Source organism: Mercenaria mercenaria, chromosome 17, assembly GCF_021730395.1.
Source record: "Mercenaria mercenaria strain notata chromosome 17, MADL_Memer_1, whole genome shotgun sequence".
Taxonomy (NCBI): Eukaryota; Metazoa; Mollusca; class Bivalvia; order Venerida; family Veneridae; genus Mercenaria; species Mercenaria mercenaria.
Genome location: NC_069377.1, coordinates 12,894,355 through 12,909,050, shown reverse-complemented (window position 1 = coordinate 12,909,050; position 14,696 = coordinate 12,894,355). Strand labels below are relative to the sequence as shown.

The window sequence follows — 14,696 nt, the reverse complement described above, 5'->3', positions numbered from 1 at the left end:
GAAGGGTTTGTGCCTAATGGGTGTCTCGAATGTTAACCGAGGACCACAAGGTAAAATGTGCTAAAAACACTGAAAAAGTTCTAAAATTTAGATAATCTCAAAATTTTACAGTTCCTTACAGGAGATTAGACCTAGATATACTTTTATGAGCCACAACGCCGCACTGACAACAGACAGTGGCTGCGAAAATCTGACCGTAGACAAGTAATTGCAAAAAGAACTAAAACTGTCAAAAATGTTTCGTGTTCCACCTTCTTTTACTCAATGGGTTCTATTATTCAAATTCCTAGAGCGTCAGGAAATAAAATCTTTTATAGAGACAAAATACTGAAAGCTGTTAAACGAAAATAAAATGGACTGGTCTTTGCGATCTCCACTTGATTCATGACAACGCTACGCCTAACAAAAGTGCCATCGTCCAAAAGTTTTTGAGAAATGAAGTGGTGCAAATCAGTTATCCCGCTTACTCACCAGGTCTAAATCCTTGTGACTTTTTCCTCTTTCCAAGGCTGAAAAAGCAAAACTTTTTCGAATAAAAGACTTGGAAGTGGTATTTTTCAGTTACTTAAGACCATAACCAGGAAAGAGTACTCTGCAGCCTTCGCCTTTTGGATTTCTCGTCTGCGGAAGATCGTGGAAGTCAAGGGCGAATACTTTGAAGGGATAAACTTGAAGTATGTACACAGACTGTGTACCATATTCCAGCACGATTGGTCATTATTTTTAGAACGGCCTTCGTATAAAGAAGAGTGAAGCCGTCAGACACTAACCGCTGGACATGGATGATAACAAAGCTGTTGTCATTTTTCATTGAAACAGGTTGAAAAATATCTCAAATTGTAAAAAAAATATAGATAGATTGATATGTGTGTGTATGTGTGCGTGTACGTGTGTGTGTGTGTGTGTCATAATAAAAGATATGAGTTATTTTTGGTGTGTGTGTGTGCGTGTGTGTGTGTCATAATAAAAGATATGAGTAAAATGTATGTCTTTTATCTTTGGTAATTTTCATTTAAATGCTTTAAGTCAACTACAGTAAATCAAGGGCAAAGTGGAAGATACGTGGTTATGAAACTGGATAATGATTCCATTGTCCCTTCACATGTTCCGTAGATTCGGCTTGAATTGTTTGCCCATGATTTCAGGTAATCCATTTTACACGTGCATTGAATAGGCGTGCCTTCAAGGGAAAGACGATTGATACTAGCCAGTGAAGTAAGGGCTTTTGGTATGACGTCAAGATTTGTAGACTCAAGGTTGAGTATCGCGAGCGATTGAATGTTCTTGAAAGCGTTGTTGGAAATGTATTCTAGAGGGTTGTTTTCTAGCTGAAATACACTCATATGTGTTAAATTACTTAAATCGTTGTCTTCAAGGGAGGTTATTCTATTTCCGGCGATGTATAGTGATTTCAGAGCTGCGAAGCGGTTTACGGCGGTAGGTATCCTGTTTAGATGATTGTACGATAAATTCAGATGTGTGAGGGAGTTGTCAAGGGGAATTAGATCAGTATCAATGGTTCTGATCTGGTTATCGCCCACATCGAGGTAGTCCAAAGACACAAACGTGTTAAATACATCCGGAAAATGTGTAAGATTGTTGCCCTTTACACTGAGGAATACCAACGAAGTAACGTTCCTGTTGCAGGGTTCGAAGATTGGTGATTTTGTTTCTGGGTTAGAAGTATACGATAATCTACGTAAATGCGGTAAATGACAAACCACTGACGGTATACGGTCCAGTCGAGAGTTCGAAATTTCCAGTGAGGTCAAGGTTGTCTCTATTCCTGTCAATGCGTTAAGCGGAAATCGCTTTTCTTGGAACCCGTCAACGACAAGTCTTGAAAGCAGTCTGAAGTAATGAAGTTCCTTCGGCCATGATGAAAACAGGTTCAAGCTGATTGAGAGGGATTTTATTGACTTGCTTATTGCGAATGTTACGGGAACTGCCATGGACCGTATTGGATTTCCCCTTAGGTCCAGATTTTCAAGATTCGGCAGTGTTCCCAATACATTCGGTATCTCAGATAAATTGTTATTTTTCAGATTTAGGTAAGTTATCATTGACGTCACCATGCTGAAAGCCGAGTCACTAATTGTTGACAAATCATTGTTCGACAGGTAAATCGTCAGTTCTGAAGCGTTAGTTGTGTACAGATTAGTGAAAGAAGTGTTGTCGATTTCTCTAATATTGTTATAATTCAAATTCACTAATAGCCTTGGATACTCCCGATCCGATATTTTGAAATCTGGAACCGTGCTAAGACCCGATCCGTCGCAGACGACACTTGAAGCTTTGCAGTAGCAAGGAGGTGGAGCTAAACATTGGTCATTGCTAACCGTGTCGAGTACAAACGCTGAACAACGGACGACGAACAAAGAAAGCCAAATAAACATCTGTAATAGATACAAAAGTATCAGCAAGTAAATTTAAATCAAGTATGTCGCTTAACATATTTTAACATGGTTAAATGAAAATTAAGATTACCTTTAGTGGTCTAGAGTTGTAGTTAAAACTGAAACGGTTTTAAAACCTGACACAGATATCCAAAGTCTGCCAAAACAAAACCAAGATAACTTAAATTAAGGGGGACCTTTGATAAGACTTCACGGCAATAGATCTATACACACCAACGCGTTATCAGCGGTCAAACAAGGTTTCTTGTCCAGTTGGAAGAATCAAACTGTGAAACATGCAGAGGAAATTGCGACTGAAGTGCCTTTCCAAATCCATATATGATTAATTTTCTCCCGTTTTTATCTTCTAAATATATGTCATTTTCTGCCATAGGCAGTCACAATAAAACCTATCAGAATTTGAAACAAATAATGAAACTAAACACAATTATAGCAGACTCGGTTTGATCGAGTCTGTTTAGGCGAGGTAATGATAATTGCAACCACTCTATAACACCCCTATTACCGGCATTATCGGAATTCGGTTACACAGATTTTGAATGGGCTCTACGGTCCCAAAGGTCCAGAAAATGTAAAAATTTCGAGTCCAAATACTGGGTGACTTTTAACACCATCACACAACACTTAACCTTTAGCCTACTGTTGGTAAGTTGTTCTGCCATTGTGACCAGTGCAGACCAAGATCAGCTTGCAATCCGTGATCATCGTCTGCACTGTTCGCTATTCAGTCAGTAAATTTTCATTGAATATTCCTCCTAATAATAAATGGTACTGCCCAAACATAATGATAGACCAGTCCATTTTAAAAACTTTAGCAGGGTAAAGGTTAAAGACTGGTACTATGATGGTTAATAAAATATACAAGAAGATGTTTTAGAAGCATAGAACGCAACCAAGCACAATACATTTTAAAGACCTGCTCCAGTTATACCTTTTAACCTTAAATTGTCACTGAAAAAGCATGAAAATCCTGACTATGAACAGTGGCGCCTGTCGAAATAGAGTCTATTTTAAATAAAATTCTATATAAAATACCTGTGGTTTTGCGTGCAAAAGTGTGGCGCGTGGCCGTTAACTGTTACCTATTGTAATCATGGGTTGCATACCACAATTGTATTTGAATAGCCGCGGAGCAGGGCTTTAAAGATATTTTCAGACAAGGCATTGACATATTTAATCCATTCGGTCATAACATATTTGCAACGTATTTCACTGTCTTCGTGTGTTGATGGATTAATATTCGTTTTTTTTTTATCTCACGAAATTTTACATCTTTACCAATATTTACAAAGATGTAAGTTATACTTCTATAAAAACATTCCTATGATTATGGAACAATGAGTGCAGCAATAGTTCAAAACTCATGTCTTATAGATATTTTAAGACCTCTTTTAATCATAAATGGTATATTGACGTGTTAGAAATTAAAAATTCAGATATCATTTTGTTGCACTTATGACGTCGTCACATACGTTAATGTTTGAGAAGAGTAGGCATGCTGGTACAGAAAGAGAGCAAAGAAACATTTTTTTCTGTTGTGAAAACGTAGAAGAAAATGAATACCACTTCTTGTTGGTTTGTTCGTTTTATAATAGCTATTAGGGCAACATACATACGCCCTTATCGCCAATTTGACTAGCTCATTGTGATATTGTACCAGCTTATTTAAAAAATAAGTTTCGATGACACTTTTTACTAGTAGCCACACTATTGCTCTACAATATTTGAAAACCTAAACCGGATTCTGTTGTAGAGTTGATGCCAGTTTTTGATTTCTTTTGCAAGCCAGTCGCTGACTGTCTACCTTAGATTCAGAAGGAATCACCTAAAGAAACTTGAAAGAAATAAAGCATTATATGAGCCGTGCCATGACAAAACCAACATAGTGGCTTTGCGACCAGCATGGATCCAGACCAGCCTGCGCATCCCCGCAGTCTGGTCAGGATCCTTGCTGTTCGCTAACAGTTTCTCCAATTCCAATAGGCTTTAAAAGCGAACAGCATGGAGCCTGACCAGACTGCGCGGATGCGCAGGCTGGTCTGGATCCATGCTGGTCGCAAACCCACTATGTTGGTTTTCTCATGGCACGGCTCATATAGTAATCACGTACATGTGTGTATGTTTTCTTAAAATCCATTAACAGTACCTGTCTTGTTAGTTACACTGCTTGTCGGTGACAGGATACGGGGTATACGCTGTCGAGAAAACCTATATCAGGCGAGAGCGAATATATGGGTTTTCGAGACAGCGTATATCCCGTATCCTGTCACCAACAAGCTGTGTAACGATCTTATCTTGTCGACTACCCTTTACTTCCATGCTATATTAACACATTTTATAAATTAACTAAGCTACTTACAGACCAGACTGGTCGTTATGTTTTGTTTATAGTTAATTAACACCAGCCATAAAATGCACAATGAACTTTACTTTGACTGAATCACAAAACACAAAAGCTCTTTATACAGGTTATGAACTGGTTTTGACCAGACACACAAAACAGCAGCTGTCGGAGAACAGCAACGCTCGACTATTCAACAGGCCTGAATGAAATACAACTCGAAAGAGGGGCATAATTTGGCACATTGAAAAACAAAGTTACTGAACCTGTACAAAGCATATCATATCAGCTCATGACAATGGATAAATGTGTGAAGTTTCAATCCTTTCCCATTAGTAGGAACTGAGATATCAGATTACATTACAAAAACCAAAAACTGCTAATCTGGTACAAAAGCACAGTAGAGTCATGGAACCTGCGCATTGCATGTCAGATCATGACAGTGAACAAGTGTGTGAAGTTTCAATCCATTCCCATTAGTTGGTACTGAGAAACCAGCTTACATATAAAACCTTCACAAAAAAGTCTTAGTCGAAAAAGGGGCATATTTTGATAACTAGAAATGTGTCCATGGGATACAGATGCCCCCACTTCATGACAAAGGACACATAATTTTTCCTAGGTCAGGGGCCATAACTCCTACAATACTGAATGAATCTGGACGCGAAACCCCAGGTGCACAACTGCACATGCTGACCAACATTCCTGTAAACTTTGGTGACTTTAGGTCAAATACTTTTGGAGCTACGCGCGACACAACATTAAAATGACAAATTTTTAACTAAGTCAGGGGCCATAACTCCTACAAGACTGAATGAATCCGGACGCGATACCCCAGGTGCACAACTGCACATGCTGACCAACATTTCTGTAAACTTTGGTGACTCTACGTCAAATACTTTTGGAGCTACGCGCGACACAACATTAAAATGACCAATTTTTCACTAAGTCAGGGGCCATAACTCCTACACGACTGAATGAATCCGGATGTGAAACCCCAGGTGCACAACTGCACATGCTGACCAACATTCCTGTAAAGTTTTGTGACTCTACGTCAAATACTTTTGGAGCTAGACGCGACACAACACTAAAATGACCAATTTTTACAAAGTCAGGAGGCCATAACTCCTACACGACTGAATGAATCCGGACGCGAAACCCCAGGTGCACAACTACACATGCTGACCAACATTCCTGTAAAGTTTTGTGACTCTACGTCAAATACTTTTGGATCTAGGCGCGACACAACATTCTCGGACGGAAGGAAAAGGGCAAATCTATATGCCCCCCACCCCCCATAAAAAAGAAAAATAGAGTTATGGAACCTGTGTAATGTAAGTCAGTTTATCACAGTGAATAAGTGTGTGAAGTTTAAATTCATTCCCACAAGTGGTTACTGAGATACCAGCTTACATACAAAAACTTGACCAAATCGAGACGCGGACGCCGACGCAGACTCTGCTCGGACGCCGACGCATGAGTGAGTCCAAAAGCTCTGTCTATTCTTTGAATAGTCGAGCTAAAAACTGTTCCATCCTTTCGAAAATCATCAGATTTCACGATGTCAGGAATGTCTTGAAATTTCGGCTTTCATCCCGTTTCCTGTTAAATCCTTTATTTTGCACGTAGATTAAATGATCCTACAACAAACTGCTGAGTATCCTTTGCTTTACGATGATTTGACAAGATTTCAACGGCCGTGTCTCCCATACAGAGTTACTGTTCTTCTATTTCAGCTTCTTACAGCTAACTTCACGAAGAGAATGGAAACGGCTAGAAAAACACTCGGAAATCGATATCACAAGCTGGCAGCGACGCGGCAGCCATTTTGCTTTAATCAAAATTCGGATATATGGAATATATCCTGTCTGCACGTGACGTCTATTGACTAATATAAATGCAAGAAATTTGTAGAAGGCGAGATAATTGTCCATACACAGCTATTAAATAATGAAACCTCTGTCATTAAAAGTATGGGCCAGTTTTCCAGAATAGTATCATATTTGGCGCACACCGTCTTGCACACATAGTTCTTACCTACCTGTTCAGCATAACAAAACTACCCGTCAACTTGTTATAGTTTCAGTACTCTGCTGAATTTGGCATCTGTTGTTTTGACCTTTGCACGCAGAGCTGGCAGTCGACATTTGCAGTTTCGCATTTGACCGACTACAGATGCACATATTCTGTCAAACTCAACTGAAAGTCTGTCAGAAGTTTTAAAAATGTCAATTCCAGAGAACCGTAGCACAAATCCCCGTTGAATCTATATTATTTTTAAGGGAAACATGACCTTCAGTTTTGAAATATGCATTTCTTCTAAGATTTTGACTCAGGTTGTTCCGCATCTAAGGCTGGAAACTACCAACTACTACCTGATCAAAAGCTCAAAGTTCAAAAGCAAGTTCGGCCGACTGAACCGACCGTTCCTTCACCACTAAAGTATTGGAGATAAACTTCGTAACCGTTGCTTTACATTTCCATGCTGCTCATAATTTGAATAAACGCAAGAACAAATAATAAAAAATGTTAAAATTTTATTTGAATAGAATATAAATAGAATATTGAATTATATACATGTATATTGAAGAAACTCAAGAGAAAAATGAAATTAAACTATCGAGGATCAGGAATGTAGATTTAACTAAGGCGTAAACAAACTGTTCGTTTCCGGTATCCCGACCTTCCCTAATTTTTTGGTCCGACCCTAAATGTTTTTATGGCCTTCGAGAATATCTTTTTCAACTTTTTAACAAAAAGTTGCAGAACTTCACTTTTTATGCTTAAAACATTGTCAGTGATGTTAGAAATCAACTTACTGATGCTCTACAAGCATAACACCCTTATTTGTATTCATTTTTTTTTGACATTGAAATAATTTCCGAAAAGCCTCACTTGATAAAAAAAATCAAAAAAAAAAAAATCCGACCTACCTACCCTAATGTTTTAGAGCATGTTACCGGAAACAAAGATTTTTTTAGGCCTAAATAAGCATGTGTTCGTGACCAATGCATGTAGCAATTACTGTCGTTTATTCTGTCAAAATACAGACTTTACAGTATACCTTCGTCTTTTCATCTCAAAATGAAACTACTAGCATAGACACTAAACAATGCATTTAAACAACAATATACAGTCGTGAATTACGATGTTTCGAAATTCCATTAAAAACAAAATAAAACAAAAAAACAGCTGTAGTCGTTGATCCTTTGTGATCTTTAAACTAGGTTTGACTGTATCACAAACTACTGTGAAATCATTAATATTCGTGGGGAATTAATTTTCGTGGTTGAGTCAATCCACGAAATTTAATCCCAACGAATAAGTGGAATTCCCATTCATTTTATGTTCAAAAGTTGTAATCCACGAATTCATATCCCCAGGAATTTGCCATTCTGACCTAAACCACGAAATTTCATGCCCACGAAATTAAATGATTTTACAGTATGCAGGCTATATGCCCTGCCACATGCTTCTGTGTCCCTTATATAAATCATACACGTTGAACAGCATACTTTTTAATATATTTTCACATTACAAGGAAGACAAATATATTTTATGTATAAAACTGTCTATTGAGCATAATTATTGTATCTACAATTGCAACAATTCGTTGAAGATAAGTAAAATACACACTCGTCCTATCTTTCTTCAAGGCGGAAGTGACGACACATCCAGGATAATTCAGTGAATTTCTTTAATGTGGTTCATCGAGTTGTCGTTCCTTTCGCTCGAATTTCATTTAAGGACAACAAAATATTTCAAGCAGTATTTATTTATATGGTTGAATTGTGTTTTTTTTCAAAAGTATTCTGTTAAATAACTTTAAGTGATATATTTAACTAATTTGTCAAATATTGTTTTGTTCCTAATCTTCGGTATATTGAAACGTACTTTGATCACCCGTAAAAACAGACTGGTACGCCGCATAACGGTAGCAACGAATTTGGGAGTTGCTACCAATGTTTTGCAGATTTTCTGAAGTCACTTCTTAATTGCGTTGCTATCATTTTCCACCGGAACGCTACATTAAATTTGTAAGTTTTATTCAGTTTATATTTCAGAGAAAAGGCCGAATTTCCAAAGATAATTGAAGAAAGAAAGTAATTTTACAATCAAAACACGTATGCAAAGAAGTCAGTTGCATTTAATGACGTTTTCGTCCGTTTAATGAGTTATCAGTCATAAATACATGTGCACAATGTACATTGTGGATCTGAAAAAGCTATAATATTATTAAAATAAAATAATTACATACATCTATACTAACCCAATAAAATATGGTAACAAATCTTGCTTTGTCTATACGATTGTTTGATAAATCAAATGAACCTCTTTTCAACTATGATTTACTAATATGTGGACAGGATATAAGACACCGACATCAGAAATCAGTGGGTTTTATTCTCCGATTTAAATAATATTCTTTCATGTTTAAAAACAAATTCCGTTTATGGTGGCTTTAACCAGACACAACGATACAAGGAATTATATTTCTGGAAATGGAGACTGTTCTCTCAAAAACCTATCAATTTTTAAAATATATAGCTAATTATTGCAAGCAACATGATAATATAACTTAACATTTTTTCAGGAGTAGTCGAATGTATATCAATGGCAAACACCCGCTCTTCAAACACACATTTATTACAGTGTTTCCTCACTAATGATACTTAATAATGTTGTAGTGTAAGTACTTATAATTAGTGCGCGTAGATATGTGAAGTTTTAATTCAGCAGAAGGGAAACAACTGTTAATAAAATATAACGTACTAAGACATAACTGCTTAACGCCCTTATTCAAAAATGAGTATCGCTGCCTGACACAGGCGGCAATACAGTATCAACATCACTCTCCGCACCTTTCGTGTTTTGTACAGCATTCATTCTCTTCAATGGTACTTTTGCATTGGGACCTCCATCAGTCGCGCTGTTTTCATTAGAATTTTCTTCTTCAACCGGAAATAAGGAATGTTTAGACGGCGCATTCAAATCCTGGGTAGACTGTGATGTGCTGCTACTAGCGTGTGGTGCATGCTCCTGAACGATATCTCCGCCCTCGATGTAGTCCAAATCATCCGGAAGTATTTCCGTCGACTCAAAAGAAAACGCAGACGAATCAGTATGACTCCCGGTATGTGTATGATCGGAACTCAATCGGCGTTTCAGACGAGACCAACCTGATGATAATCTCCTTTGAAGAGACGGTGAAGCGGAAAGTTCTTTTACTGGAGAATGAAGTTTGATATCCACTTTACCTTCTTCTGCGGTCGAATGGGAGTCACCTGACGACGATGCGGAAGCTTCGGGAGATCTTTCCGTAACGTAACCTCTGTTAGACGAACCGACCAGAGAAATGGGGGCTGATGACCTTTGCTGGAGTGGGTAACCATGACTGAAAGTAGAGTAAACATTTTATGTAAACCTTAGTGACTTCTGCTGCAAAAAATCGCTCTAGTAAGAAATGCTGAGCAAATACAATATAATTACTTACAGGTAAACACCGTTTACGGAATAATTACCCGAAGAAGAGCAAAATGGCCGGAGGGCTGTAGGCCTGCAGGCCATTATTCATTTTGAGAAGAAAAAAAATCATAGTCGCTCGACGTGGGCCGTAATGCCGCCAAAAGAGTATACTTTTCGTTTCTATATATAGTAATATTAGTATTAGTCTTCAATTAGACACAACCTTTACTTTCGTTTACGGTGTATAGTGCATATCTGTCACACCTGTTACATGAACAACTCACTTTAATACATATAGAGATGAAACAAGCATATATATTTATGCAAATCTAAGCTGTGCTAAGCCAGAAAGTGGATAATTCAAATGACTGTTCAATTAAACCGATTACAGTAAAAAGAAATATTTCATGAAAAGGTATAATTCAAGTGACCGCTCCTAAAAGTATTTATATTACATTCTAACATGGCTCGATTTGATTTCCAGTTAAACAAAGAAGAAAATCAAGCTAACACCCTCGTGGTTCAATTCCTACGCATCTGAACTCTGAACCGTGGTAAATCAGACGATAAACAACTCGAATGCCTTGATTATTTGTTAAGTATATACCGGATATAAAAACGAGTGCGCCGGTCGAACAAATATAGATGCAAAAGAATGAAATCGCAAGATCTCTAATCTAGTGATGTTTATCAAATTAAAGTTTCTCGAAAGATGAAGTAGAGATTATATAAAATACTGGTAGAATTTTTTAAACTTTGTTAGCCGTTCATCTACTGCATTTCACAGGATACTTCCGTGACACTTTTGACATTTTTGCCGAATTTCGATCTAATTGCGCTTTTTCGGTCAAAGCTCTTAAAACAAACTGTTTAAAAAAATCTCTGTTTTTGCTTTGATTTTGACGGAAAGTATCCATGCTGGTCGCAAATGCACTATGTTGGTTTTCTCATGGTGCGGCTCAATTATGTTGTTATCCCTGTCGTACTTATTGTATTAATTTGTTAAATGTAATTGCAATATACTTCCTACTCGTAAAATGTTTAAGTTCCATGTTGTTCTTGAAAAAAAAAATGTTTATATAAACAAGAGAAGAATTAAATATATATATATTTAACCGAACATTCACTCTATTAATAGCTAATGTAAGTGTCCTATTCTATCGTTAAACTAACCTCACTGACCCTGTTCTAGACCGCTTGCTCAACATCGGACAAAACTCAACGCGGAAAAGAGGTAAAACGCGTATTCTCTGAACCTGATCGCGGATATCGGGTCAACTACTGCCCTCGAACACTGACGAGGCGACCCGATTAACAAACTACTGTACTAGTTAAAGACGGAATGTTACGATCGTTGAAACCGTTCGCTGACGGTGCGCTACTAGACTGGCTCCCGTCCCTATGTTTGTTCTTATTTACATATATCAGTTTTCTTCATTAAGAGGGAAGTAACTCCAGAAGGGTGTTTCTACATTGAGATTTTTTATTGCCCCTGGCTCCGAACATGTATGGTTCAGCCATCAGATAAAATTATGCTATTTTAGAGGCCTAAAATTTTCTTATAAAATGTTTCCAGTATTTATATAAAAATAACCATGCAGCCAGGGAGCCAGGCTAGGTGCGCTACGACTGTTCCAGATTTTAACCAATAATAAGATCTTCAAACCAATATTACTGGTTCACCGGAGTGTACTTGTGCTAGTTTTTATACGTGGAGCGCGTATGTCCGCTTTATATATGAATATTAACATGATTTAAGTGTTTATAAATCGCGTGGTTCTTTTTTATGCATGTGTCGGCGAATTAAATTATTAAACTTTAATTACTTTTAAAGTTTATTTTTGCGTGATATGTATAGACACTTGACTTATTTCCTCTGTTTCGCTGTGATATGAAGAGTTGATATTTTTCCACGCTTTTAGCTATCCCCCTGAATACTGATAACGTTACGTAGGCAGAACGTTTTTGAATGTTACCAGCAGCCTTTAGTGTTCATAGGAATATCGTCAATGATATGTTTACTCTGTGGTATCAATAAATTTTTTTAATATTAATAATGAATGTGAGCGAATTAGCGAGCAGAATTTTTTCATGCGCCCGTGAATCCGCTAGTGGAACTTTTTTTGTAGCCCTGGGTTTTGGGCGATGGATGAGCGCCTTAATCAAACATTGTTTACGTATATCATATATTATGCATGTATACTTTGAATATATCAGCGTTTTCAAAGTTGGTTTGGTGGGAAGGGGGCGGGGTAAGGTTGGCAGGGCTGTGGAAAGTGCGGGAGGGTGAACCTCATCCCGCAAGAGGTGCGGAAGTACTTTGCTTTAAGAAAAAAGTTATATTCTGAGAAGGTATTTCAAACTCATTTGAGCCATGCCATGAGAAAACCAACATAGTGGGTTTGCGACCAGCATGGATCCAGACCAGCCTGCGCATCCGCGCAGTCTGGTCAGGATCCATGCTGTTCGCTAACAGTTTCTCCAATTCCAATAGGCTTTAAAAGCGAACAGCATGGAGCCTGACCAGACTGCGCGGATGCGCAGGCTGGTCTGGATCCATGCTGGTCGCAAACCCACTATGTTGGTTTTCTCATGGCACGGCTCATTTTTTTTTCATTTTAAAGTTTAATTAAACCTATTAATGTTAGAGAACAGTTTTCAATAAACTGGTCAGTTTATTTTTATAAAGGGTTGTAACATTTCTGTAGGAGAGTGGGTGAGGGGTGAGGGTACGGATCCTAATGAGGAAATTTTTGAAATATGTGAATTATAGAGGTTTTTAAGACTGAATACGTTAAATATGAGAGAACATTGAAGGAAGCTGTATCACAGATGATTTTGAATATTTCAAAAGTTAGATGCTGAATTTTAGCGAGTTTTAGGATAAACTATTTTCATGGTTTGCACTGTTCGCTATTCAGTCATTAAATTTTACAGTGAACACCTCTTTGGATAATACAACAACAACATTTTATTCAGCATTAAACACCTGAAAGGTGTATATAGCCAATAATTTACAAACATATACAGTTGTGAACTTGAAATGATACATTAACACCATAAAATATAAAAGAAAATTGTCAGAGAAGTATAAAGCATATTATCCATCCTTTAAATTCTTAAATTATGTGCAAAGTATATAAATTTTACTAAATTATTTACAGTACTTCTATTATGTTCGGACATAAGGTTTTCAAATTTAAACATATTTGGCCAATGACAATATAGTATCTTTTAAAATATTTCGGTCTTAAATTTCTAAAACATAATAAATGGTATTGCCCAAATTGAATGATGGACGAGTCCATTTTAGAAATTAAGCAGACTGAAGGTTAATGAAGAAAGAATCTTATCACATAATATTAATATGTCATTAAAACAAGCACTACTTTTACATTGCTGAACTTTCTGAACTGGTTTTAAACTAAGAAAAGAAAACAAGCCCTATTCTTACATTTCTGAACTTTCTGAACTGGTTTTAAACTGAGAAAAGGATGTTTGTACTTATAAGAATTAACATGTTACCTGTAGAACATTACATATCGCACGAACATATGCGTACATGAGCATTTGCACACTCTTTAACATTGTTCGTGCTGTAAAGTACACCCTGTGTGTACTGAAACGGTGGTTTAGGAAGACAATATTTATACCGACTCTCATTTTCTATTTTAAACCTCTGCCTGCTATATTTCTAAAATGGACTGGCTCATCATTCAATTTGGGCAGTACCACTAATTATTCAAAGGGGTGTTCACTGAAAATTTACTGACTGAATAGCTAACAGTGCAGACCATGATAATTTTACCTTAAAACTCGTCGGAATTCAGGATCTGACTTCAGAAATATAAAAAAAATCATCTATGATACAGCTTCCTTTTGTGCAGACTGATCTCGGTCTGCACTGTTCGCAAAGGCAGAATCACTTGCAGCCAGCAGGCCAAAGGTTAAAAGACAAATTGTTCACACATTTCCATGTTCGTATGGCATATTTTCATTTTTCATAGGCGTAGGGACATTGGGCGGCCCCTTCTAACTATTTATCCACGCTTTTTTTTATTTCACAGTCATGAATAAAACAATAATAAAAATAAAAAATATCAGCCTGCTTTTTTATATAAAATAGAGAAGATAATATCTACAGCATTACAGTCGTCTGCAACGAATTATTTATTTGTTCTACTTATTTTTTTTTGCGGACAGGAGCGGGTTATATAAATATCTCAGAAACAAAAGTACACAGTCTCATTCAAGTTAAATATTGCAAATGGCGACATTCAAAGAAAAAAAATCTTATTCAAATTTGCTGAAGGTCATAGCAATTTCGTTTGGTGGAATTTTAGCACGCGGACATTAATGCAAATTTATAATGTACATACGAAAATTCTGCCTGAAATACAACACATATTTTACCAATGAATACAAAACCGCCTCGGTAGCCTAGTGGCAGAGCGTCCGCTTCGAGTGCTGCG

The 14,696-nt window shown here is 37.1% G+C and overlaps 2 protein-coding genes across 7 annotated transcripts in view; both read right to left on the bottom strand.

Moving 5' to 3' along the window:
- Positions 1–986: 986 nt before the first annotated feature.
- On the bottom strand, positions 987–2,603 carry LOC123536939 (slit homolog 3 protein-like). The gene is made up of 2 exons (XM_045320453.2): positions 2,488–2,603; positions 987–2,396 (listed from the first exon to the last, which is right to left on the bottom strand). Exon 2 carries the CDS (start codon positions 2,394–2,396, stop codon positions 1,041–1,043), a length of 1,356 nt encoding a protein of 451 aa, XP_045176388.1. The 5' UTR covers positions 2,488–2,603; the 3' UTR covers positions 987–1,040.
- Positions 2,604–8,547: 5,944 nt separating this feature from the next.
- The window catches only part of LOC123535633 (sodium/hydrogen exchanger 10-like), a 292,843-nt gene continuing 286,694 nt past the window's right edge, over positions 8,548–14,696 (bottom strand). For all 6 annotated transcript variants that reach the window (XM_053529065.1, XM_053529066.1, XM_053529064.1 and 3 more), the window contains one exon: positions 8,548–10,153. In XM_053529065.1, the coding sequence (XP_053385040.1) occupies positions 9,559–10,153 (595 nt within the window). In that variant the 3' untranslated portion in view covers positions 8,548–9,558. The remainder of the gene's footprint in view (positions 10,154–14,696) is intronic.

Bases quoted from the DNA above. Each gene is read 5' to 3' on its own strand.
- LOC123536939 (XM_045320453.2), bottom strand. From the start codon at position 2,396: ATGTTTATTTGGCTTTCTTTGTTCGTCGTCCGTTGTTCAGCGTTTGTA.